General features: G+C 36.0%; 1 protein-coding gene across 1 annotated transcript in view; it reads right to left on the minus strand.

Moving 5' to 3' along the window:
• Positions 1-22,616, minus strand: part of LOC121407718 (probable G-protein coupled receptor CG31760) — a 39,548-nt gene extending 16,932 nt beyond the window's left edge. Inside the window, exons 1-3 of the mRNA XM_041598906.1 lie at positions 21,209-22,616; positions 14,610-14,745; positions 1,392-1,576 (exon numbers count right to left, since the gene is read on the minus strand). Coding sequence (XP_041454840.1) covers positions 1,392-1,576; positions 14,610-14,745; positions 21,209-22,320 — 1,433 coding nt within the window. The 5' untranslated portion in view covers positions 22,321-22,616. The remainder of the gene's footprint in view (positions 1-1,391; positions 1,577-14,609; positions 14,746-21,208) is intronic.
• Positions 22,617-24,502: the final 1,886 nt, after the last annotated feature.

The raw sequence follows: 24,502 nt of genomic DNA on the forward strand, positions 1-24,502 counted from the left end.
AATAACATAAGAAAACGGAACGTGGGGATGTGACATCATCAGCTCACCTAATGAATATTCATGACGACTGTTTGTACAAAATATTGCTAAACTTTAAACTTCAATAACCTTATTATGTGTTATCCGATTTAGATGAAATTTTCTGAATTTTGCTCAGTGAAATCTACTCTATGTATTAAGATATAAATATTTTCAGCCCGGACCATCCCTTTATAACCAAGGTTAAGTTTTTGAACTGTTATCATAAAAGTATATAAAAACCATGTTTGAAAACTTGGACAAAATCATCGGGAACGATTTATATTTTGAGTCATTATCATCATTTCATTTCATTTCGTTTATTTCCATTTTCAACAATTAAAGTTTGTTTTTGTACATTTTGACATATAAATAAAAACATATCTCAAGTATTCCTGTACAAAAAATATATTCAAGATTACATATCAGGTTGAAAATGGAGATCAAAGGGTCAAAGATTGTTTTATGTCGTTGTATCCATATGAAAAAAAATAACGAGAATTTTGAATTGGTTTTCAAGTATCGGCAAACTAACGGATTTTTCTATATGGGTTGAAAGTTTAGCAGGCTTAGGCATTTAGTCCCGCCCACAGGTCTTTAACTTTCACATTATTCTTATAGATTTTGTTCAATATTTTAAATAAAGAAAATCAAGTGAAACTTATATGTATTTTATATCACAATAAATATGAAATGAATAATTTGTTTCTCGATCAAGGTCAAATGTCATTTTTGGTTAGTGAACTTTTTATTTTGATATCAAATTAATTGGCGGTTTCTTCCTCTGTGAAAAATTATTAATCTTAGTTGTTTTCAAAGTCAGCCCTGCATGCTGTGTTGAATCGCGTAGTAAAAGCGAGACTGTCAGTGATACTTCACTTGTTGCTTTTCATTTGCTAAAAATGCAATCTTCATAAAAGGATTACTTTTGTTAGGTAACACAAATGCTGCAAATTTGTATTTATCCATCGTTCTTAGATATTTACATTTAGTCATAGATCATAATATTGACAATAAGTAGATTACTCTATCACGACAAACAATGCACACTGATATGTCATTCCTAATCATCATAGAAAATAGAATTACCAATACGTGAAAGGCATCGGTCTAATCATCTGATTACATCTGAATGCACAGGTAAAAGTCAATTCATAAAAACAAAATCAACCGGCAGTGTCTTAAATTGTGTGTGCAGTAGTTACATGTATATTACAAGCCATATGAGGGCTGCTCCTCGGATGCGACGCGACAAAATCTCAAATCCTTACTTCCGTTATACTTTGGATTATCTCTAAAACTTCATTAGTGTTTTACATTTTTTCCCCCTTAAATCTGATTTCGAGCTAAGATTCCCGCAAAAAAAAAATTACCTGTCGTAATCATTCTCCAATCCATACGCTTTCTTGTTGTATTCTTCCTCAATGGCGCTTCCTAAAAAGGCGGGAGATCGAGTGTTGTCCGCATGGGACACCGCATCGGGTGGGAAGTAGTAGCCACGTTTACACTGACATAGATATGTTCCTCTCTGAAACCCCTTCCCAGATACGTGAAGGCACTGTGTTTTGGAAGGTGGGCAAAACAAAAACAAGGCTTGAAAACAAAATCGGATGAATTCACATCCTGTAACACCAAGATAGAATAGGATATCAATTCTACATTTATATTATTATTACTTATACGGCGTTTTTTCCCCATAAGGCCCGTAGCGCGTACAATGAAAAATACTTAAAATAAATGATAATACCAAAACCATGAAACTACAAACTACGAAAGAGGTGGGCCTGCAATACCTTTTGAAAATTTCTATTGTTGAAAGCTGTCTTATTGTTAGAGGCAAATCATTCCAATATTTTGAAGCTGACACAGTAAAATTCTATCACCGGCTAATGTACGAGTTAATGAAAATGTGAGACGAAGAGGTCACCGGCCGACCTATACATTAAGTGCTCTATAGTTACAGCGTCAAACAGTTATTCAAATAACCGGGAGCCTGTTTATTCAGTGTTTTGTAAACAATCGAGAGTTATTCTCTGAATTCAAAGGAAGCCAGTTGAATACGAGTTAATTGATTAGAGAGGATTATAGAAAGGAGTCCACTGCAATGATCGATAGGAGACAGACCTAATGAACGGACAGCATTGTGACAGACAGTCTGGTCGATGAACATTATGATTCTGAAATTAATGTTCCTTAATAAAGTGACATCACTTTCTATTCTGGTTTTAATGTAGCATTCTCTTTTTCCACTGGCTGCTATTATTTCAAACTTTCAGCTTACGATAGCTGGCCTCTGCATTTAAATTTATTTGTTATTGTTTACATGAATTATGTCTATATCTATTTAACTACTATTCAATTGTCACCTTTGTAATTATCATTGTTATAAATTTGTAATTTTGATTTATTAATAAATGCAGAAATACCTGCTTAAAAAAAGAGTGACTGTGATACAGATATGAGATATGTGGTACGACATTGACATGCAGGAATCAAAATATAACATTAAGGTTTTTCGAATTTTGATATATATTATTCAAGTCAATTCTTTATTACATTTCCATTCAAAACATAATACAAAGTAATATAAAGCAATACAAATGAAATACAATTTTTACAGACATTATGTGAATGTGAAAGAAATGAATATACGTAGATACGTATTTTCGGCCTTACCATATTTTCCAGAAAGGGGGGATAGCTCTGGGGCTTTGAGATATGCATGTACATAAATACATTGTTGATGGATTTCTTCAAATTTTTTTGTCATATATTTCTCTTGATTCCTGCTCATACCCTACTTGAGGACAGTACGATATTCCCTACAAGGCAAAATAAGTATAACAACAAGCCTTTGTGAATATAATTCTGGCAGATGATAACAAAATGACGATCGATATTGTTATTGCAAACCCGTGAATTAATCGGAACGATATCAACATTGATTAATGAGGAATATGCATCTACACGCTTTGGCAGTATGTGGCCTGCCATTATCACAACGTAATGATTACCACATTAAGACCGAAATAAAACCATAGTATGGATGTTCTTTGGGTTAATTACAGCATTGCATGTGGTAGCGCGGTAATAGTTCTTTTATGATTTGCTTGGGATGACAATGCGGCGACAGTATCGTGTCTAATTATCTAATCAAATTTTCATGAATTTATTAATGATATAATAGGGAGCTAATTATCAATGGGTAACATATTCTCACGCGTCAAGGACGGTATTAAGGTAGTACACATGTTCATACGAGCATTTAGACTACGAGCATTGGGTAAATAACGATATCCTCGTCAGATATGATCAGTATAAGTTTAAATTGTCGATTCGTATCAATGACAATAAAGGCTCTGCATTAAACCCCTTTCTATACCAACCACACCCTCTCACTCCCACATACACACCCACACATACACACTCCCACACACACACACACTCATACGCACACCCTCTCACGCACACCCTCTCGCGCACACACACACGCACCTATAGACACACCCATTTTTTCCTAATACTTTTATTTGCGATTTCATTCAAAATAGATTCATCAGAAGATCAAAGTAAATGATTGCACTACCAATTGCAAGTTTTCAATCCTCATTTCATTTTCAATACATGAAACAGTAAAATGCAATATTTTCACTAATCTATCATTACCAATGGCGTAATAATTAACACAAAATAAGGATGCACCACATTACATGGCGTTTTCTTCGCTTTCTTTTTCTCTTCTTCCTTTTTTTTCTTATAGGTCATGGAACTTTTTTCTTTTTTAGAGGGGGACTAAGCCATGCACCCCAAGGCATTATATTATATTATGCCTATGGTGATAACCTACGCCCCGCCCTCCCAATATTTGATAATTTTTTCTTGTCATTTCTATATGATGAACACAACTTACAAAACACCCCCAGTTAACCGGTGTACACAGAGGACCACACCAGCTATTTTACACCGGTGTTAAATTGGTGGTGTTAGTTTTACACCTATAGGTGTTATTACAACACCTATGGTTGTTACATTTACACTCTTTGGTGTTATGTTCAATCTCTTGGCTGTTATTTTAACACCTCAGGGTGTGGTCCTCTATTAACACAGTTTTAACACAGTTAAAACTTGGTGTCAGTTTTAACACCACAGTTTTTACAGTGTACCCACACACACCATCCACATACAAACTCCCCTCTCTCCCTTCTCTGACCCACCCTCTCTCTCTCCTGTCTATTCTCTATTCAGTGTTCCAATTTGTCAACCACTATAGAGAGATTATTCACAGATATTGACTGTGTTTCACCAATTTATGGAAAAAAACAAAGTCTCCAATGAAAATGCAAGTACGGTTAATTTCATTTCAATTAACATAATTTGAACGCAGACCACGGAGACTGGTTCGGCGTGTCAGGTATTCAATATCAACAATGCCCTAACTGTGAAAAAATAAAGAGAGCCACGTACAACATGGTGCAATGAAATGGGATTTCGATATGGATGAAATAATAATAATGACAATGTTATCAAGGCAGCTGTTTGTGAATATAGCCTCTCCTGGTATTTGTCAGAGTTAGAATGTATAGATAAAACATATTATGATAATGGAATTAATGTATTTTTGTATTTCATTATAATCTATTTAAAAAATATAGTACAACATAAGGATTATTTTTTTAATCTTAATTATTTATCTAATTATTCATTTATTTAATTTCTTTATTTGATTGGGGATTTCTGGCTACTAATCTTCTTTTCTCTTTTTATTCTATTCTTTCTGTATATTCCTACGAGATTGTGCTCTATTTATTCAGACCATTGTCGATGTTTAGACCAGGGATGGCTATCCTGGGGGGCCGGGGGCACAGTGCCCCCTTTTTTGAAGCACTGAATAGGTGCCCTTTTTACGCAAAAAAATGCCCCCTCACGAACGTGTACTGTGCCCCTTTCACCCGAGAAGAACCCGTCTTATGTGTGATCAAGTCCACTTGCCTTCTTTTTAGTGCCCTTACTCGAATCAGTGCCCCTTTTCAGGAGCAGCGGAAGCGGTAGGGGGGGGGGGGTGCTTCAGCCCCCACTTTTTTTTCAAAAACCGTGTACAAAACGTTACCGTATGATTGCGATTTTTTCATGGTCAGCCCCCACTTTTCAATTCAATTCTTTATTTCATTTCCATTTGGCTCAGCCCCCCCCCCTCCCACTTTGAAAACCGTTCCGCGGTCCCTGCTTTTTACCCAAGAAAAGTGCCCTGTGCCCCTTCCATACCTGAGAATGACCCGTTATGCCGTTAGCAAGTGCCCTTTTGCTTTCTAATATAGGCACCCTTTCTCGTATCGGTGCCACTTTTTACCCAAGAGTGTCCTCACGAACATGTTCTGTATCCCTTTCACCTGAGAAGGACCCGCTTTATGTGTAAACGAGTTCCCCTTTAGAACAGGAAAAAATTCTAATATTTATATGTTACCACTTTTGAAGGAAAAAATTATATTAATCATACCGTAAAGTTTCATGAGTCATGTCAGTTGGGGAGACAAGCAGTGGTGTACAGATGGGGGGGGGGCTTGGGGGCTCTTCCCCCAATTTTCCAAGACCAAGAAAAAAAAAAGAGAAAGGAAAGAAAAAAAAGAGAGATGGGTAAAATACAATATTTTTTTCTGAGTATTATGTCAAAATCTGGATTTTCGTTATAAAAATGTCAAAATTTTCGATTGCTCGCAACTTCTTAACGTAAATTTAACGTGATATGACATGTCTAGCCGCCTCAAAAGTCAATCTCATTACGCCACTGTAGATAAGTCATTTGCTTTCTTTGTTTTAAAGATAGTGCCCCCTTTCGAAAAAAGTGCCCTTTTTCCCTGTGCCACCACCCCACTTTCAAATTCGCTCCGCCGCCCCTGGTTCAGACCCAATTCAGGTTGCCTCGTCCAGGGCTATAAAAATAATAAATAGCTTAGCAGTTGATCGTGGGGTAATTTTTATAAAATTAAAATAAAATAAAAATTTTGTATGATCGCCTGTTCGACAAGCCTAACGATGGGAAAGGGGTGTTAAAATCACATTAAACAAGGAGACATGATTTAACTGATGAGCCCATTCCCTAATGCATTAAGGACAAATCTGAAAGCATTTTCAAGGCTAAAGATTATTTTGACATCTCCCAATTGTGCGGATTACATGGATTATGTCTATCTGTTGATAATGGTTCGTCCTAATGGACCTCTATAATTATAATACGACGAAGTCATCAAATATTGACATCAATGAGGTAACAAACATATTCAAATAGTTATGTATCCATACGCCATGTAAATGATGCACTTAGTTTGATAGGCCGTTGATCTAGCCATGAATGTATTTTCTGCAATACAACTGAAACCGCCAAAGATGGTTAATTCAAATTGGACTATTGGACATGAATGCCGCAAATGAAAAAAAAACACGATCCAAATAAATGGATCACATGATATGTCTCTTTTTATTTTTCCTTTTTAGCACACGGTGATATTTTGAAGGGCATTTCTTTTGTAACCAAAACTTAAAGGAAAGTCCACCCCATAAAAACGCCGATTTCAGTAAAAAGAGAAAAATGCAACAAGCAAAACACTGAAAATTCTCATCAAAATCGGATGTAAAATAAGAAAGTTGTGACATTTCAAACTTTCGCTTTTTTTCACAAAACAGTTATATGCACAACTCAGTGACATGCAAATGAGAGAGTCGATGTCACCCACTCACCATTTCTTTTGTTTCTATTATATGAAATATTTTGATTTTCTCCACATTTCCATGTGGAAAAAAATGTTATATTCCTTCCTGAACATGTGAATAATAATTGTTTTAATATTGTGTGGTTTAATCAAGGGGGTTGATATTGTAGAATCTGTGAAAATTGAAATTTTGTTTAATACAAACAATTAAAAAAAATAGTAAATGAGTGAGTGACATCATCGACTCTCTCATTTACATATCACTGAGTTGTGCACAATTTCGTTAAAAAAAATAAGCGAAACTTATAAATGTCATAACTTTCTTATTGTACATCCGATTTTGATGAAATTGCCAGCATTATGCTTGTTTAAATTTTTTCTTTTCATTCCAATTTACTTCTTGTTGGGGGTAGACTTGACCTTTAAGAGCTTGTCTTGTATACTCTCTGCATATCCCATCGAGAAGACGGTTACATCAAAGAGGAATATAGGCCTATACAGCGCCCAGGGCGAGTTGAAACTAGAGCCCCTTACTATTTTGTTCGTTTTGTTTACTTCATCTCTTGTTGAATTCGAATCAAACGCAATGTTTTAGTTTCTCAGAATACCAAATTCACTAATGTATAGTACAAAAACCAAAAGTATTTTTTACACTGCATTCACAGGGAACGCTTTTTCATTGCCTCTCATTAGAGAAGGATGTCTGTCATTTTCTCCCCAAATGTAATTGTAATCTAACCTTAATATGTCGACTTTTCAATACTTTCTAAAGTATATGTAGATTCATTCTCAGGTAAAAAGAAAACTGTGCCCTGCAATGTGATATCTTTAAGGCCTGTCAGATCGAGCTACTACGGATAATACGGTAAATACCATACCCCTTTTCCTTTCTAAGTAATAAGTAATAATAATTTGGGGAATATATGTATATATATATATATATATATATATATAAAGGGCAAAAGGGCAGATATCTCTGGGGAACCTTGATTTAAAGCTACGCCTAACATTGTTCGCCTCATCCATTTCTTTCACAAAATGTTAAAAAATAAAAGAGTTGCCAAAGCTGTTATACATGTATAATTTCACAGACACACACACCCCCCCTCATATATATATGTATATATATATATATATATATATATAATGAGGAATAACATGAATAAAAACAGAGAGGGATGGTGAGTAAAGAAAGAATTCATTAAAAGTGAAAGAGAACAGAAACAAAATTCCTAAAAACGAAAGATCTTGAGTCGAAAATAAAATGACCATTCAAAAGGATGGTAAAATAAACGAGGCACACCCCATGCGCTGGGTTACGGAAAGGGGTAAACTTTAAAAGGATAATGTCATGTATGAAAACATGCACATGACCATCCTATTCTATTTCTTCCTGGAAATTTCTTTTTCTTCATCTGTCTCTTTTTAACAATTTCTTAAACAATGATTTCATTCATTGATAACAATAAAACTAAGAAAATTCTGGGAAGAAAAATTATGTTTAACATACGTAAATCAGACAATCAATCATCATCATCATCATCACCTAATCCCTCCTTATCATCATAATACAGAGCGTTGTGGCGAAGTGGATTAGTTCTCTCGACTTTGAAACAGAGGGGGTTCGAATCCCAGTCATGATGCACCTTCCTTAAGCGAGAAATCTATACACAATGTGCTGCTCTCAACCCAGGTTAGGTAAATAGGTACCGACAGGAAGTAATTGCTGAAACAGCTGTGAGCACCGGAATCGGCTTCAGCACCTTTTCAAGACAGACACGTTCGCTTTGTTCAGATTGAACTCTTGACATTTGGAGGAAGCAGACGTGTTTTTGGTTGCTCCTACTTTTGGATAATTATTTCGGGAAATATCATATTTCTGCCAATAAAGTTTACATCACCGGATAGCGGACAGCGTGCTGACTAGGAAGGTGCTTGTTATATATCCTTAAACAAATTATCCTTGGAGTAATTGACGAATTTCGAAAAAAATCTTCAACTTTTTCTAACGAAAATCAGTGGATTTTGTTATCAGACGCGCAAAAACAAAAACAAGTTGTCATGGAAACAGTTTCAACTCAAGGCCTACGCAGAGACTTTTCTTACTGTGCGCCGTGAAATTTCCAACATTGCGCCATTCTGTACAGACATTTGATTACGTCATATCGCGTCTTTTTAACGTTATTTCTCTTTATTTCGTCACAATAAAAATAATGGCAACATTAGTAAACATTGAACAATTCAGGGTTAAAGAACTCCGAGCAGAACTCAGTAAGTTAGGACTGGAGAAAAGCGGGGTGAAGGCAACGCTCATCTCTCGACTAAAAAGAGCAATGGACGCAGAAAAGGCCACAATCGCTGGTAATGGAAGAAAGGAGTCGGTTACTAGTAAGCGAGAGAATGTTACTTGTGATGATCAATCGGTTAGGCTTCTACTCGAAATCTTGGACATTGTCAAAAACATCGACAACAGACTTAAGCGACTGGAAGCACAGAAAGACGTCCGTGACGCCTCAACCTCCACCATCGTTGTGGAAGACTGTCATAGCATTCATCACATAGACGATGCATTTGTACAACAGACAACATCAGCCGAAGGAGACTCGAGCATCCTACAATCATCATTAAACATTCAACTTCCAACTGTGAATTCAAGAGAATTTGTATCCAACATTCCAACTAGCAACCGATTCGAGATTCTTGGAGTGGAGGGAGAAGCGAACGGAGAAGAATCGTCGGATTCCGCCAGTGAGTGGAGACAGGTCGGGGTCAACCAACGCCAGAGACGTAAGGCGCACGACGTGCTACTGTTGGGAGATTCGATGTTGAAGAACATTGATGGTCGTCGCCTGGCAAGCAAAATGAAAGTGAGATGTCGTTCCGTTCCGGGTGCCAGGTCCGAAGACATTCTGACATGTATGTCTAACGAGTGTGCCGACATCGTTCGAGGAGGTACCGTTATTGTGCATGTCGGTACAAACAACACCAATGATGGCCCCAACTATCTACACAACAAGATCGTGGACGTAGGAAATATTGCTGCTAGAAAGGGGCTGAAGGTCATCCTATCTGGCATCATCCACAGACGATTGGAGTCGCGGTACCAAGAGAGGAGGATCGACTTCGTCAACTCCACCTTGAGGGATACTGCGAGGCGAAACTCATGGGGGTTCGTCATCAATGACAATATCGGCGAGCAGCACCTGGGTCGTGATGGGGTCCACCTTAACAAAGTTGGCCAGGGTATCTTCGCAGCAAAAATCCGCCGTGTCTTACCAAACCAGAAGCATCGACGTCCAAACTTCTTTGATGGAAGGTCCTATGCTGACGTAGCTACTCCTACGACCAACATACACGGAAATGTTAGAAGGCATGGTGAGACAACCAGATCGAGGACTTCGACAAGAGAGTGGCCGGACTATTTACTGTTAGTGAGATCATTACTTAATGGTTAAAGACATTTATCTCCATTGATACCTATTTGATTGATAGAAGAATATGATACTAAGATGGCAAAGATGGAAATGGGAAATTTTGATATATATAACATATTGATTGACCTGGTGAGTTCTGTGTTTATGCACGACTTTACCTGCAAAACGACTTATGAAAAAATAAACTTCAGAATGATATGTCCCAAATTGTACTTATATTTTTTTCAAAACAAATGGATCCCTTCCACACAATTAATGAATATGGAAGTGACCAAAATATTTGTTTTCCTTCTCTTATTATTGTCTGGTGATATTGAATCAAACCCAGGCCCAAAAATTAAGTTTCCATGTGGAAACTGTGAAAAACCAGTAAAATCAAATCAGTGCGGCCTTCTTTGTTCCACTTGTAAAAGATGGTATCATATTAACTGTCAAGAAATAAGCTTGGAAATATATTCAAATCTATATTTGAGCCCAGATGAAGAATGGTTTTGTTCAACCTGTTTTTTACCATCTTTCTGTGAATCTTTATTTGATGACTACAATAATACTATTGTAAACTGTGAGAAAGAAATTCGGGTACCCGAAAACATTCCAGAGCCAAATTTACAACAAAAAAAACTCGAAGGATTCAAGTTTACTTTATCAAGATTTTGAAAACATATTTGCTGTAAAAGGTCTTCACTTTGTACATCTAAATGTTAGATCTATTCTACCAAAAATTTCAGAACTTCGAATTCTTTTTAAGAGAAAGAATCTTGCAGTCATTGCTTTGACAGAAACATGGCTAAATGACTCGGTGAACGATGAAGAAATCAATATAGATGGATACAAAGTAATACGCAATGATAGATTATCAGGCTCTGGGGGTGGTGTATGTTTTTATGTCAGAAATGATATTGCATTCAATATCATAGATGTTTTAAGTACAAGTGATTCTGAATCACTGTGGATTAATTTGCTTCTACCAAGATCAAAACCAATTATTGCTGGCGTCATTTATAGGCCTCCGAAAAGCAATCACTTTATTGAGAAGATGTCAAATATTCTCGATACATTAAAGAAAGATGATGAAATCATACTTTTAGGCGATATGAATGTTTGTCTATTTCAGAAATCTCCACTGGCAAAAAAATATACTGACTTATTGAGTCTTCATGGATTTAGCCAACTCATCAAAGATGCAACCCGTGTCACACACACATGTTCTTCTTTATTGGACCATGTGATTTGTAATAACGAACAAAAAATAAGTCAAAGTGGTGTTATTGATCTTGGTATAAGTGACCATTCTTTTACTTTCTGTACACGAAAGAAAATTAGGCTGGCTATAGGTGTTCACAGAACCACTGATATTAGATCGTTGAAAAAATATAGCGAAGAATCTTTCAATCTTAAATTGTCTGCCGTTGATTGGTCAGATTTAACCCAATGCACTGACGTAAATAAGGCTTGGTCAATTTTTCAAAATACTTTTATTTCAACGTTGAATATGATAGCGCCTCAAAAACGGATTAGAATTAAACAGAGATCAGAAAACTGGATGACTAAAGATATTATTTCTCTTATTCGAGAAAGAAATGTGGCGTATAGAAAAATGAAGAAAAATCTAAGCGATCAGGATTATGACACGCTTTCCAAAAGATACAAGAAATTAAGAAATATGGTTCAAAGAGAGGTGAAAAAGGCCAAATTAGAATACCTACAAAATAAAATAGAAGAAAATAAAAATGATTCTAAAAGACTTTGGCAGAATCTAAAAAGTTTGGGATTAAAAAAGAAAAATGGAAAGGACCAAGAATTAGTCGTTTCAATTGATGGAGAATTATGTCATGATAAGATAACTATTTCCAATGAATTCAATTCCTATTTTACAAATGTCGCAGCTACGTTGGTCGATAAACTTCCATCTTGCAAAGACATTTTCAGTGCAGACAGTGAAAAGATTCGTGAATTTTATGAAAAAAAGTATAAGCCAAGATAAATTTGAATTATTACCTGTTAGTGATCAATTCATTTTTAATGAGTTGCGTAAATTAAATGTATCAAAAAGCACTGGTTTAGATTTGATACCTGCTAAATTTCTAAAAGAAGGAGCAAAGAGTTTGTACAAACCATTAAATTTCTTGATAAATCTATCTATCTTTACTAGCACTTTCCCAGAGGATATGAAAATTGCAAAAGTAACTCCTATTCATAAGAAGAAAGATAAAACTGCTGTTGAAAACTATAGACCTATCAGTGTTTTAAGCATAGTATCCAAAATTCTTGAAAAGGCGGTATGTGTTCAGATCGAAAAATATTTTAAAGAAACTGATATGATTTACGAATATCAGTCAGGTTTTCGACATGACTATTCGACTGAGACATGCCTTATTCACTTGACTGATTATCTGAGAACAAATATTTCTAAGGGACAATTCGTTGGGATGGTACTTCTAGATCTTCAAAAAGCATTTGATACAGTTAATCACGGCATCTTATTGAAAAAATTACAAATATTGGGTTTTAACCAGGCTACTGTAGCATGGTTCAAATCCTACTTGTCGAATCGACATCAAGTAGTTGATATTCGCGATATTCGTTCCAAAATTATACCTATAACGTGTGGAGTTCCACAGCGAAGTATTTTAGGCCCAATCCTATTTTCAACTTATATCAATGACATGTCTATTTGTATAAAAGCTGGCTGTAAATTATTATTGTATGCAGATGATAGCGTACTACTTTGTTCAAATTCCAACCCAAAATTTGTTGAGGAAAAACTTAGCGAACAGCTGTCTACATGTGTCGATTGGATGACTGATAATAGATTATCGTTACACTTAGGCAAAACCGAAAGCATTCTGTTTTGTTCTAAAAGTAATCATAAAACTTCATTTGAATTTGAAGTATCATACAATAATAAGATAATTCAGAGGAAAGAATCTGTAAAGTATTTAGGCATTGAGTTGACTAGCTCCCTTTCATTTTCATCTTTAGTAGAATCAACAGTAAAAAAGGCGAATGCCCGTTTGAAATTTTTGTACAGGTATCAAAGTTGTATGGATCAAAAAGCAAGGCGTATTCTCTGTTTTGCACTTATTCAGAGTTTATTTGACTATGCTAACCCTGCTTGGTTTAGTGGCATAAGCGAAGTCGATAAAAAGAAGTTGAAAATTATACAGAATAAAATGGTTAGATTCATTAACTGTTCTGGTCCCAGAACCCATGTTGGCTATACCGAACTCTCTGGAGCAGGTTTTCTTGAAGTCAACAAAAGATCAAAGCAGCTTATTTTGCACCACGTGCATAAAATCTATCACAATAGATCGAATCATTACATTGGATCAAACTTTAATCTCGTTACCGAAATACATAACTATAATACAAGAAACAGCCATTTCAACTTTTGCTTACCAGAAAGGATAGGGAGTATTGGTAACTCCTTTTATTACAATGCTATAAAACATTGGAATTCCCTTCCCAATTATATAAAGGAAATAGGAAACTTTTTGCATTTTAAGAGGAAATTGAAAGAATATCTTTCACTTGAGAGTCAAAAAGAAGATGCAAATGATATGTTATACGGTTGATTTAGCCTGAATACTGACCTAGGTCTTTTCTCTTCTCTACCAGGTATTTTTATGTATTTTAACATAGTGTGATTGAAGCTTCGATATTTCCTTTCTTCTATTCTTTCTATTTCTTTTATCTCTCCCTATTCTCCTCTTCGTGTTGTTATTGTCGTCACCATTTTTGCTGTTGTTCTTCTCCTTATTTATTTTCCTTCGTTATCAGTTTCTTCCGTCTCCTTTTCTATACTCCTCGTTCCCACTATTCTTCCGTTGCTCCTCTTCCTTCTCCTTCTTTTCTTCTTATTCTTCGTTATATTCTTGTATATATCTTATTTATTGTCTATATATCTTATTTATTGGTAATACTAAATTCTGATTTTTTTCCTTCATTTTTAATATGTAAATAGTATAATTGAACCATTTTATTATCTTAATTCAGGACCCCACTGGAAATAAGCTTTCGAGCTTTCGTGGGTCATCCTGTGCAAGCCTGTTGTTTAAATGCTACTGTATATATGTTATGGTGACTTGCCAAATAAAAATCAATCAATCAATCAATTAACACATGCACATTATTATTAATTAGTAATAGTAGTAGTAGTAGTAGTAGTAGTAGTAGTAGTAGTAGCAGCAGCAGCAGTATTATTATCATTATTATTATTATTATTATTACTATTATCATTATTATCATCATTGTTGTTGTTGTTTCTGTTATTATTACTATTACAACATCATCATAACAATTAATTTGAAGGGCGCCTTTGCCAAGCGGTTTTTTTTTATCTTCAAACGTCAACAGGCCAATGATGAAATGAAACATGATAAATAAATAGAAACATAAATAGATGAATAAATACATTATCAAAAGCGTTGTTCTTATCACACCTCAATTTTACCTGTGTCGTATTTTTGCATCTGTGTGTACCAACGAACGGATCAAATATTTTGCCTTCGCTGCTGTTCCCAGTATCATTCAAAGCACACTGGTGTATGTCGAGTTGGTCCAGCGAAATATCAATGGTTGTCACACCACTGTCGAAAAAAAAATCAATAAAAAATCTAATGTAAAATGATTGATAAAATAATGTTACACTAGGAAAACATCTGCATGTGCATGTTATGAATACACTGCAAAAACTCCGGTCTTGATTTAACACCAGTCCGGAATCTATATATGTCCACACCAGAGAAGTATTGAAACAACACCAGTTTGGAGTCAAACCGATGCTGTTTTAATACTAATTGGTGTTGTATAAACACCTTTCTGGTGTTAGACCAAAACGAAACTGGTGTTGTTTCACACTTCTCTGGTGTCGACATATACAGATTCCGGGCTGGTGTCAAATCAACTCCGGAGTTTTTGCAGTGTAGTATTTATCAAAGGTTATTCTTCTACGCTATCATTCATAGTAGAGGATCACTTATAGACTTGAATCACATGTAGGGTATTTTGGATAACACATATAGGCCTATTTTCAAAATACGAGCTAAATGTTACAAGCCCAATAAAACAATTATATCATATATAATTATACTGATAAAGTAAGACAATCTGAGTAGCGACTCTAACTTGTTGACACCCAACACGAAACTACAAAGAAATCATATTTGAAGGCTTTAATTTATCAATATTGTTATGATTGTTACGTTGATTTAAAAGTATTTTTTATTGTTATTTTGTTACGAAATTTCCGTGCATATTATTTTTTTTTGCTTTTAATAATAAAAAGATTAAACTTACCGGTACATTTTCAGAGGAAATTCTAACTTTATACAAAAAAATTAACTTTTGGCAGCTCGCTACGTCCTCAACATGTGAGTATGAAGTAAGGCATTTAATATTCTATTAATAAAAGATGTTGAAAACTAGTCAATTTAAATGGATTGCTATAGGCCTACTACAAAAAGGCCTAATGAAAATTTCTACTCAATCTGCTGGACGAAAGACGAATTAGGCTGGTTTGTGACAGGAAAGGAAATGATGAATAAAAATCATCGTTTTAAATGATTATACACTGTAAAAACTGTGGTGTTAAAACTGACACCAATTGGTGTTAATAGAGGACCACACCCTGAGGTGTTAAAATAACACCCTAGAGATTGAACATAACACCAAAGAGTGTAAATGTAACAACCATACGTGTTGTAATAACACATATAGGTGTAAAACTAACACCAACTATTTAACACCGGCGTAAAATAACTGGTGTGATCCTCTATGTACACCGGTTAACACCACAGTTTTCGTTGTGTATCATATCGTCTTTAGATGACATCAACTGAGATGATGCAGGGGCGTGGGAAGGAGTGGGGAAGAAGGGAGGGGGGGGGGGCTGGTTTTGAAAAAAAGACAATCCCAGCACCCCTGCACTGTAAGAACTGTGGTGTTAAAACTGACACCAGTTGGTGTTAATAGAGGACCACACCCTGAGGTGTTGAAACCACACCCTAGAGATTGAACATAACACCAAAGAGTGTAAATGTAACAACCGAAGGTGTTGTAATAACACCTATGGGTGTTAAACTAACACTGTCAATTTAACACCGGTGTAAAATAACTGGTGTGGTCCTCTATGTAACACTACAGTTTTTGCTGTGTGCTTCTTTAGGACCATGAGATGATCAATTTAAAATTCAAGGATTATATTTTTCGGTTAAGCATGCTAAGGAGAGAGGCAAAGTAAACCTTTCATCCATTTCTCCACCATTCATTCATTCATTTAATTATCATGATGAATACCTCGTTTTACCTTGAAAATTAATTGCGTTGAGGAATTGTTAACCACGTTGAAGGAGTGTAATGGATTTCGAGCAAAATTTTAATTTAGGCGTCGGGCATAATTAACTGCTGGATAATTTTGACGTATAGAAAACTGGGATGTCGTTTATGACCTTTGAATCACCAGCGATAAAATACAATCAAAAGTGCATTTACAGCGTCATTGATTGGCTGAAGGCAACCAAACGACAATGATTCATGCAAAAATATTATAGAATTGTTTATTTTGCGGGGGTTTCACCCTCGTCTATATATTCATTCGGATTGGAATTGATCATGCTGATTAAATGATCAAATTTATCTTTTGTTTTCATCAATTTGCAATAAAAAGAAGGCTAAATATACCGGTCTAGTTAGCTTTTAGAATTTTAATTAATTTAGCAATTGTAAAAGCAAACGCAACAACTACCCCAAAATCATATAAAAACTTCCGGGATAGACGGTTGTAGACCTTTCTCTTCAAGACCGCATATGGAGCGGGGGCAACGTTTTAAATGAACAAAATTCACCAAAAGTGTGCACCAAATCTTTCAATTTCACTATGGAAAATGCAAAAGCGCCCCAATGACATACTCTGCGCACATGGCGTACGGCCACTTTCTCTTCGGTTGTTCCAGACGGTTTTTTTTTTATTCTCTACCAACGACCAATCCACATTTGTAACTGCAACAACCTTGAATCGTCAAATCTTTTGCAGAAACTGTGTTAACAGTGGGTGTTATATTGTGTGCCTTTGAATATTTCTTGCAGACAGGGTCCTAAATCATGTAAATGGAGTTTTATATACGCATGCTGTTCATCATCAGCATCATAATCATCATCATCACCACCACCACCACCATCATCATCATAATCATCATCATCATCATCATCATCACCATCCTCATCATCATCATCATCACCACCATCATCACCACCATCACCACCATCATCGCCATCATCACCATCATCATCATCTCCATCATCATCATCACTACCATCATCAGCAGCAGCAGCATACGCATCAAGTATGATCGTTTAAAATAAACTTTATTCGACTTGTTTGGGTTTTTTTTGAGGGGGAAGGGGTGCAAAGTTTTTCCCTATGATGAGAATGCGGTGTGACGTCGTCGTTTATATCCCCAATTCGCGATAACCTTTACTTCACAAATCAGTTAAAATGATAAAGACTAGTGGTCGAATGTGACTTTAATCATAGTATTCAGTGCCTTTGTCCTTGTAATTCATACTTCGCAGGACGACCAAGGAGACATTTAAAGCGGTCTTGTGCCCAGCTCTCTAGAGATAATAACCGACATTATGAAAGAAAGCGCCTTTTTCCAAGTATTCTAACATTTGGTAGGCCTACTTGAAGTTCAGTTGCCATGGTTTCAGAGAGAGGAGATGTAATTCAATCGCATCATTTCAATCATTTCCATCTAATACTCCGCTTTCAGCATGTTCAGGAGACCATCATTAATATAAATCATTATCTTAATTATAAAATGTGGTTGTAAAAGGGTCTGCCGCTTTCACGCTTAGACGGTATCAAAGTCATTCATATATGAGACAGTGGCCGAACTATGGGGTGTAGGCCCCCCCCCCGCCTTTAAAAGGGAAAAGAAAAGAAAAAAAGGACGGAAAAGAAGGGGAAGCGAAGGGAATAATTGCCAAACAGAATAACTTTCAGGTATTTATATAAATAAATAACAGATTTCCTTCGCGGGTTTTTCAGCTTTTTTTATTTAGTTTGTAAGAATAAAACTAATATGTGCTTTTTAACTTCAGACTACCCCTAAAAAAAAATCAGGTTTTACCAGCACACCGTGGAAAATGTGAACGACATGTTTCTTTGCCCCCATAACATTTTCTTTCCATCATGTTCACACCTTAGTCTGTGAACATTTCCATTTTTCTTTTTTACATATTTAACAGTTTTCATACTCATGTTGAAATATGATCTGATTCAATTTTGCTCTATGCATTTAGCTCCGTTCATAAGTTCTTACAATTCACAATAATGCCGATATTCATAGACAGAACATTGAGCACGTATAGCGGTCCCCAAAATAGACCATTTTGACATGATGAAAGAGGGTCGTCCCTCTGGTCCCTCGAGAACGATTCAAACCCCTTCTTCACCTTTACTTTACGTCATGCTTTTTAAGTACCTTTGCCTTGTTGCATGCATGTGGAGATGCTGCTGAGGAGAGGGGAGGGGTGGGTGTTTATGAGATACTGGGAAGAGTAAGTAGATATTTCATCTAGGGGTAGGGTCCACACCCTACTGCCCACCTATACAGGTAAACACGATTGCCTTCACCACCTCCTCCTAAACCTATAAATGCCTCATCGTATTTATATTCTATGCACGAGACGCCTCTAAAGCCATACACCCAAATCCTTCCCTTCCTAATGCATATTTGAGGTAGATTTAAAATATTCTTTTCACTTTCCGTTATAGATCTTATATTAAAGTTGAAATTACCATTTCTTTTCATTTACGTTTGTACAAAGCTGTCGGTTCTTTTGGTTATGTTTTCGTTCCGTGCGGCTTATTTACTGTATTTTTGTGGCATGCTTTTATTATTTTCGTTATTTTCTTTTCTCTTTTCGTTAGTTTCGCTGTTCTTTGCCTATCATTTTTTTATTATTTTCTTTCCGAAAAGCTCTAATGGAGACCCGAAAAGAGGTCGAAAGCTTAATTGGCATTAAAGGAGAGTGAACAAATTCTCATTCGTCCGCAGCCCCTTCTGAAGCATATTCACGTAATACATACCAAAATGCAATAGTACTACCTCTGCCTTTAAATGGAGATAAGAAATAAATATAGAATTCATTGAAAATCTGCAAGAAAAAGTTATCTTCATAAAGAGGGAAGATATTCCATTTATTTATGACTAGATTCGCTTTCACCTTGTTGGCAATACTGAGTAGCAATGTAGTATTGTGATGAAAATATCAGGTTCAGTTTCACCAATTCACTAATACCGTACGATCATGATCTTATTCCATACAATGTGAAAGCAATACTGTACAAATATTAATACTACATTATCCACTAATTCTATTGAAGGTCAAGTCCACCCCAGAAAAATCATGATTTGAATCAATATAGAAAGATTAAACTAGCATAACGCTGAAAATTTCATGAAAATCGGATGTAAAATAAGAAAGTTATGGCATTTTACAGTTTCGCTTATTTTTCACAAAACAGTTATGCACAACTCGGTGGTATGCAAATGAGAGAGTCGATGATGTCCCTCACTCACTATTTCTTTTGTTTTTTATTTTTTGAATTATAAAATAATTCAGTTTCTACAGATTTGACAAAAAAAGATCCACTTGACTGAATTACTATTTTTTTAAATCAAAGATCTAAACAATAGTATTGCACCACGTGCTTAAGATATTCCATTCGGATACATTAGATCATTACATAGAAAATAGTTTCACCCGTGTATCAGACGATACTAGAAAATGTAATTTTAATTTTGTCAAAAGCAAACATGAAGGTCATATGGAGAACACTTATTTTAATGGCATCCAATTTTTGAATGCTCTTCCTAATCAATGAAAAGCTATTAGGAATTTTCCTCACTTTAAGAGTGTTTTAAACATGTTAAAGTAGCATCTAAAATGGAATCTACTCGAGAACAGTATTACCAGTACATTATCACACATGTTGTACAGTTGGTTTCTCGTATTGTAGATAATGTAGGGTATGTTAAAACATAAATCCTGTTTCGTATAAGGTAGATTATTGTTTGCTTCGGGTTTTGGCAATTTATTTGATTGATTGATATGTCTTTCTTAAGATGTTCCAGACTTCTTGTCGTAGCTTATACATTTCGTTGTTACAATATATTAATGTTTTATACTAACAATAGGACCGCAATGGAAATAAGCCTTTCGGCTTTCATGGGTTATTCTGTTAAGGTATTGTTTTCTCTTATTGTATCTCATATTACCTGTGATATTCCTGACGAATGAAATCAATCAATCAAACAATGGTATGATTCACATGTTCGGGGAGGAATAAAACTTTGTTTCATATGACAATGAGGAGAAAATTTAGATATTTCATATTTCATGTAATTAAATACAAAAGAAATAATGAGTGATGTCATCGGCCCCCTCATTTGCATACCGACCAGGATGTGCACATAACTGTTTTGTGAAATTAAGCCCCTTCAGCGAAACTTCAAAATGTCATAGTTTCCTTATTTTACTTCTGATTTTGATGAAATTTCCGTGTTGTAACATGAATTTTTCTCTTTTTATTCAATTTCATTTTTTCTTGAGGTGGACATGTCCTTTAAGCAATGTAAGTTTTAAAGCATTGCAAAAAAATCACTCGATCAACCCATCATCTTGATTGAAGCAAACTTGCTTCCTGGCCAGAATGACCCTTTAAACCAAACAAATATTTGTTTTTCTTGTTTTGGCCAATATATTTTTCTTTTAAGTAGAGACGAATGTCACTGACCAAGATTTGACACTGAAATGAGGGAAACGATGGGATAGAATAATCCTGCAATGGTCACAGATGGCAGTTTGATTTTGTACAGTGTCATCCAAAGTAAAAAAGGATTCAGAAACCATGTCCTGAATATCTTCGAGTTTCATTATTTCATGCTCATTAAAATAATGATAATATTATATGTTTATATTTAGATCATCCCGACAAATGGCTTAACATATATACAAATTATAGGGAATAAAATTTGTACTTACGCGAAAGTGAACTCTGACCCCGATGCCGGGTTAGACCAGAAAAAGGGAACAGAAAATGTGACCATCCAGACGTCTCCTCCACCGCAATCAAAGTAAGGTTTGGTCCAGTAGCCATCGGTGATATCAACAAAGTGCATATTGTCCAGAACGGGAACCTGTGATTGTGATGGTAGAGGAAGATCCTCGCTCACATTGGATTGAATATCAGCAGCAGTTGCGTTCCTGATTCGAGTAGTAGGTGTGTCTGTGACCAAAGCATCCTTGGTGATATATTTCAGTGGATCTGTCGTGTCTGTGGTGCCATTGTGTAGTCCTATCTGTGTGGCTACCTGACTTCCCAGAGTTGACAATTCTGTGGCGCTAAGATAATACGAATGTGTTGAAAGAGCGTAGGGTGAGGAGAACTCTTCAGAAGTTATGGCTACCCCAGGAGTGGGAGTGGGATTGACAAGGGAACCCATCGTATTCTCTAAAGAGGAGCTCCCGGTGCATCGTTCGCATGGAATGTCTGACTCGGGCGAGCTAAACACAAACTCATTATCCTGAAAAGTTGAGCTTGTTGTTACTGCAGACGACAAGCCAAAGGTGTAGTTTCTGAAGGACTTAAAAGGGATGTGGAACCAATCTGTTTCTTCCATGGTGTAGTTATATCCGATTGAGAGATCCTTGGCAGTAATTGCATCACATGGATCGGGAGCCCGGAATGCATATGGGCAGAAGAGGGCATAGTCGCGATAAAAACTCGTCTTGAACGCGATAGCTGATCCGAAGACATCTTCATGGTTCTGGACGTTCGCAAGGACCAGTGAGTAAAGAAGATCCTCGTCTTCGGGATGGATACCACGGATGTGGTTGCCTGTCCTCGAGAAGGTCGTCAAGAGATTTGCAGTATTGACTGCCACGTTGGCCTGCATAGTCCAACGGTCTTGGTTGTACTGAAGATCGAGGGACGGTCCGAACGAGCAGTTATCTTTCTGCCTCGCTATCTCTTCAACATATTCTAGAGCTTTGGTGACCGGATCCACATCGGACGACACGATGTCCTCCAATGGAAAGACGATGGGTAACCGCGAACCAAACACCAATGCAAACGACACCCAGAACATGTACATAGTATCGACTTAAATGAAGACAACATGATCAAAAAATATAAATCCAGGTGGCATCTAATTTTAAGTTTTAAACATATTACTGCAAAGGACATGCATCCCCGTCGACCTGCTCAGTATGCTGTTCCGCGAAGCGTCTGGTGATTGCCATCAGGTAAATAACGACCTGAAGTGAGCATCCGCGCAGAAAAAACATCTCCCGCTCCCTCCCTATCATGCCAACATTGAACAATAACGGATTTTGTGAGAGGGAAGTTGAATCCTCTGAGAGTTCGATGAATGCGGTACCCCTGCTCCAATTTACCCGTAATGTCCGTCGAGATCACAATGCATTATCATGATTACTTTCTAATTAAGACAATATGTTACCTCCTATATTGCTGTCATCTGACCAATCACAAGCAACCCTTGTGACCATCTAATCATTACATCTCCTTCTCAGTCGTCTTCACAGTGATCTAGCATGTCTAATCAAATTGTTTACAAGAATACGATCAGATTACTGGCCATGCTTGGTGTGTTTTCAGGGTGAATGAATACTCATCTCATGAGTCGGTCTATAAAAACAAAATATTATAGGTGAAAGCACTGATCAGAGGTCCGAAATTATTCATATACCATGTTCGCGGTGGTTTAACATGAGTTTGTATTCTTAGTGCGTATATACATTATCAAGGTGCAACATGTACATGAGACCGGCAAGAGACTCGTAGGGACGATGGAGAAAAAAATCAAATGAAGCTGAGTGGTACGGCGTCAAAATGAATTAGATAAGGAATTAGAGGAAGCTAAATAAAATCAAGAGATGATAGAATTGTCATGATTATGCACGTTGTATGCGTTATATGAAGAGGAGGAGGAAGAGGAGAAAAGGTGAAAGGATATTTATAAGGATATGAAGTATAGTACACTGTTAAAAACTCTAGTCTCTTTTGACTAGACACTCGTCAAATTTGACTACATATTGGGGTAAAATATGCTCTTACTAGAATCTAGTCATTTTCACTACATTAATCTAGTCAACAGGAATGACTAGAGAGACTTGTAAAAAATGGCTAGAAATATCTAGCCGTTTTTCACAAGAAACTGGTCAAGTTCGCTAGTAGAATGTGATCTGACAATAGCACTAGTTATTTTTGACATGGTCAGTCTAGTCAACAGGTAATACATTTTTGCTACAACATTTTATTGCACATCGTCATAATTAATTCCAAATAGAGATTAAAACAGTGTATTAACAGGATTTTACTTAAACTTTTAGTAAGTTCTGTCACAAATTCGCAATATGACCGTGTATATTTATGTCGCCTGACAAGTGTGTGCTCCCTTTTCAAGCAGCAAAATCAGGTCACATGTTACCTGCATGTGCCATCTTCATTATTACATCAAGAGAAACAAACAGCAGACAGGGAAATAGAAGAAATTTACTTTGCAAAGATTGATTCAATTACTGAAAAGTTATATTCGTACAGTTGCAAGAACATGATGAACATTAAAATGAAAATAAAATACATGTTGTACAACAACTGAAAATGGAATTTTTTTTTTAATTAAACGGAAATTGTGTCACTATTGTCTAGGACCAGAAATTCACATGAATTCGTTCCAAAAAAAAAATCTCTCTAATATTCTAAATAAGTACCCGTCACTTCCATTACCATAAATAGAATACAATGCCATTGCACAATGGTAAGATTGATTGATTAATTGATTGATTGAGTTTATTCGTCCTGAATATCACAGGCGATATGAGGTACAATGAATCTAAAAAATACTTTGACAGGATAGCTTATGAAAGCCGAAAGGCATATTTCCAATGGGGGTCCTATTGATAGTATAAAACAACAAACTGTATAAACTACGACAAGTACTGGAACAAAGTAAAAAAAGATATATCCATCAATCAAATAGTTTTCACAAAACCTGAAACAAGCAATAATCTACCTTACATGAAACAAGAATATATTTTAACATACCTTATTTACAATTGTAGAAACCAACTGTACAAAATGTGTGCTTTTTACTGGTATTACTGTTCTCGAGTAGAGTCTAGTTTTAGGTGCCTCTTTAATGCACTCGTAAAAGTGAGGAAATTTTTAATCAGCTTTAACTTGATTACGAAGAACATTCCGAAATTGGATGCCATTGAAATGAAAAATGTTCCCTATATGACGTTTTGGTAATA

This window comes from Lytechinus variegatus, chromosome 2 (genome assembly GCF_018143015.1).
Source record: "Lytechinus variegatus isolate NC3 chromosome 2, Lvar_3.0, whole genome shotgun sequence".
NCBI lineage: Eukaryota > Metazoa > Echinodermata > Echinoidea > Temnopleuroida > Toxopneustidae > Lytechinus > Lytechinus variegatus.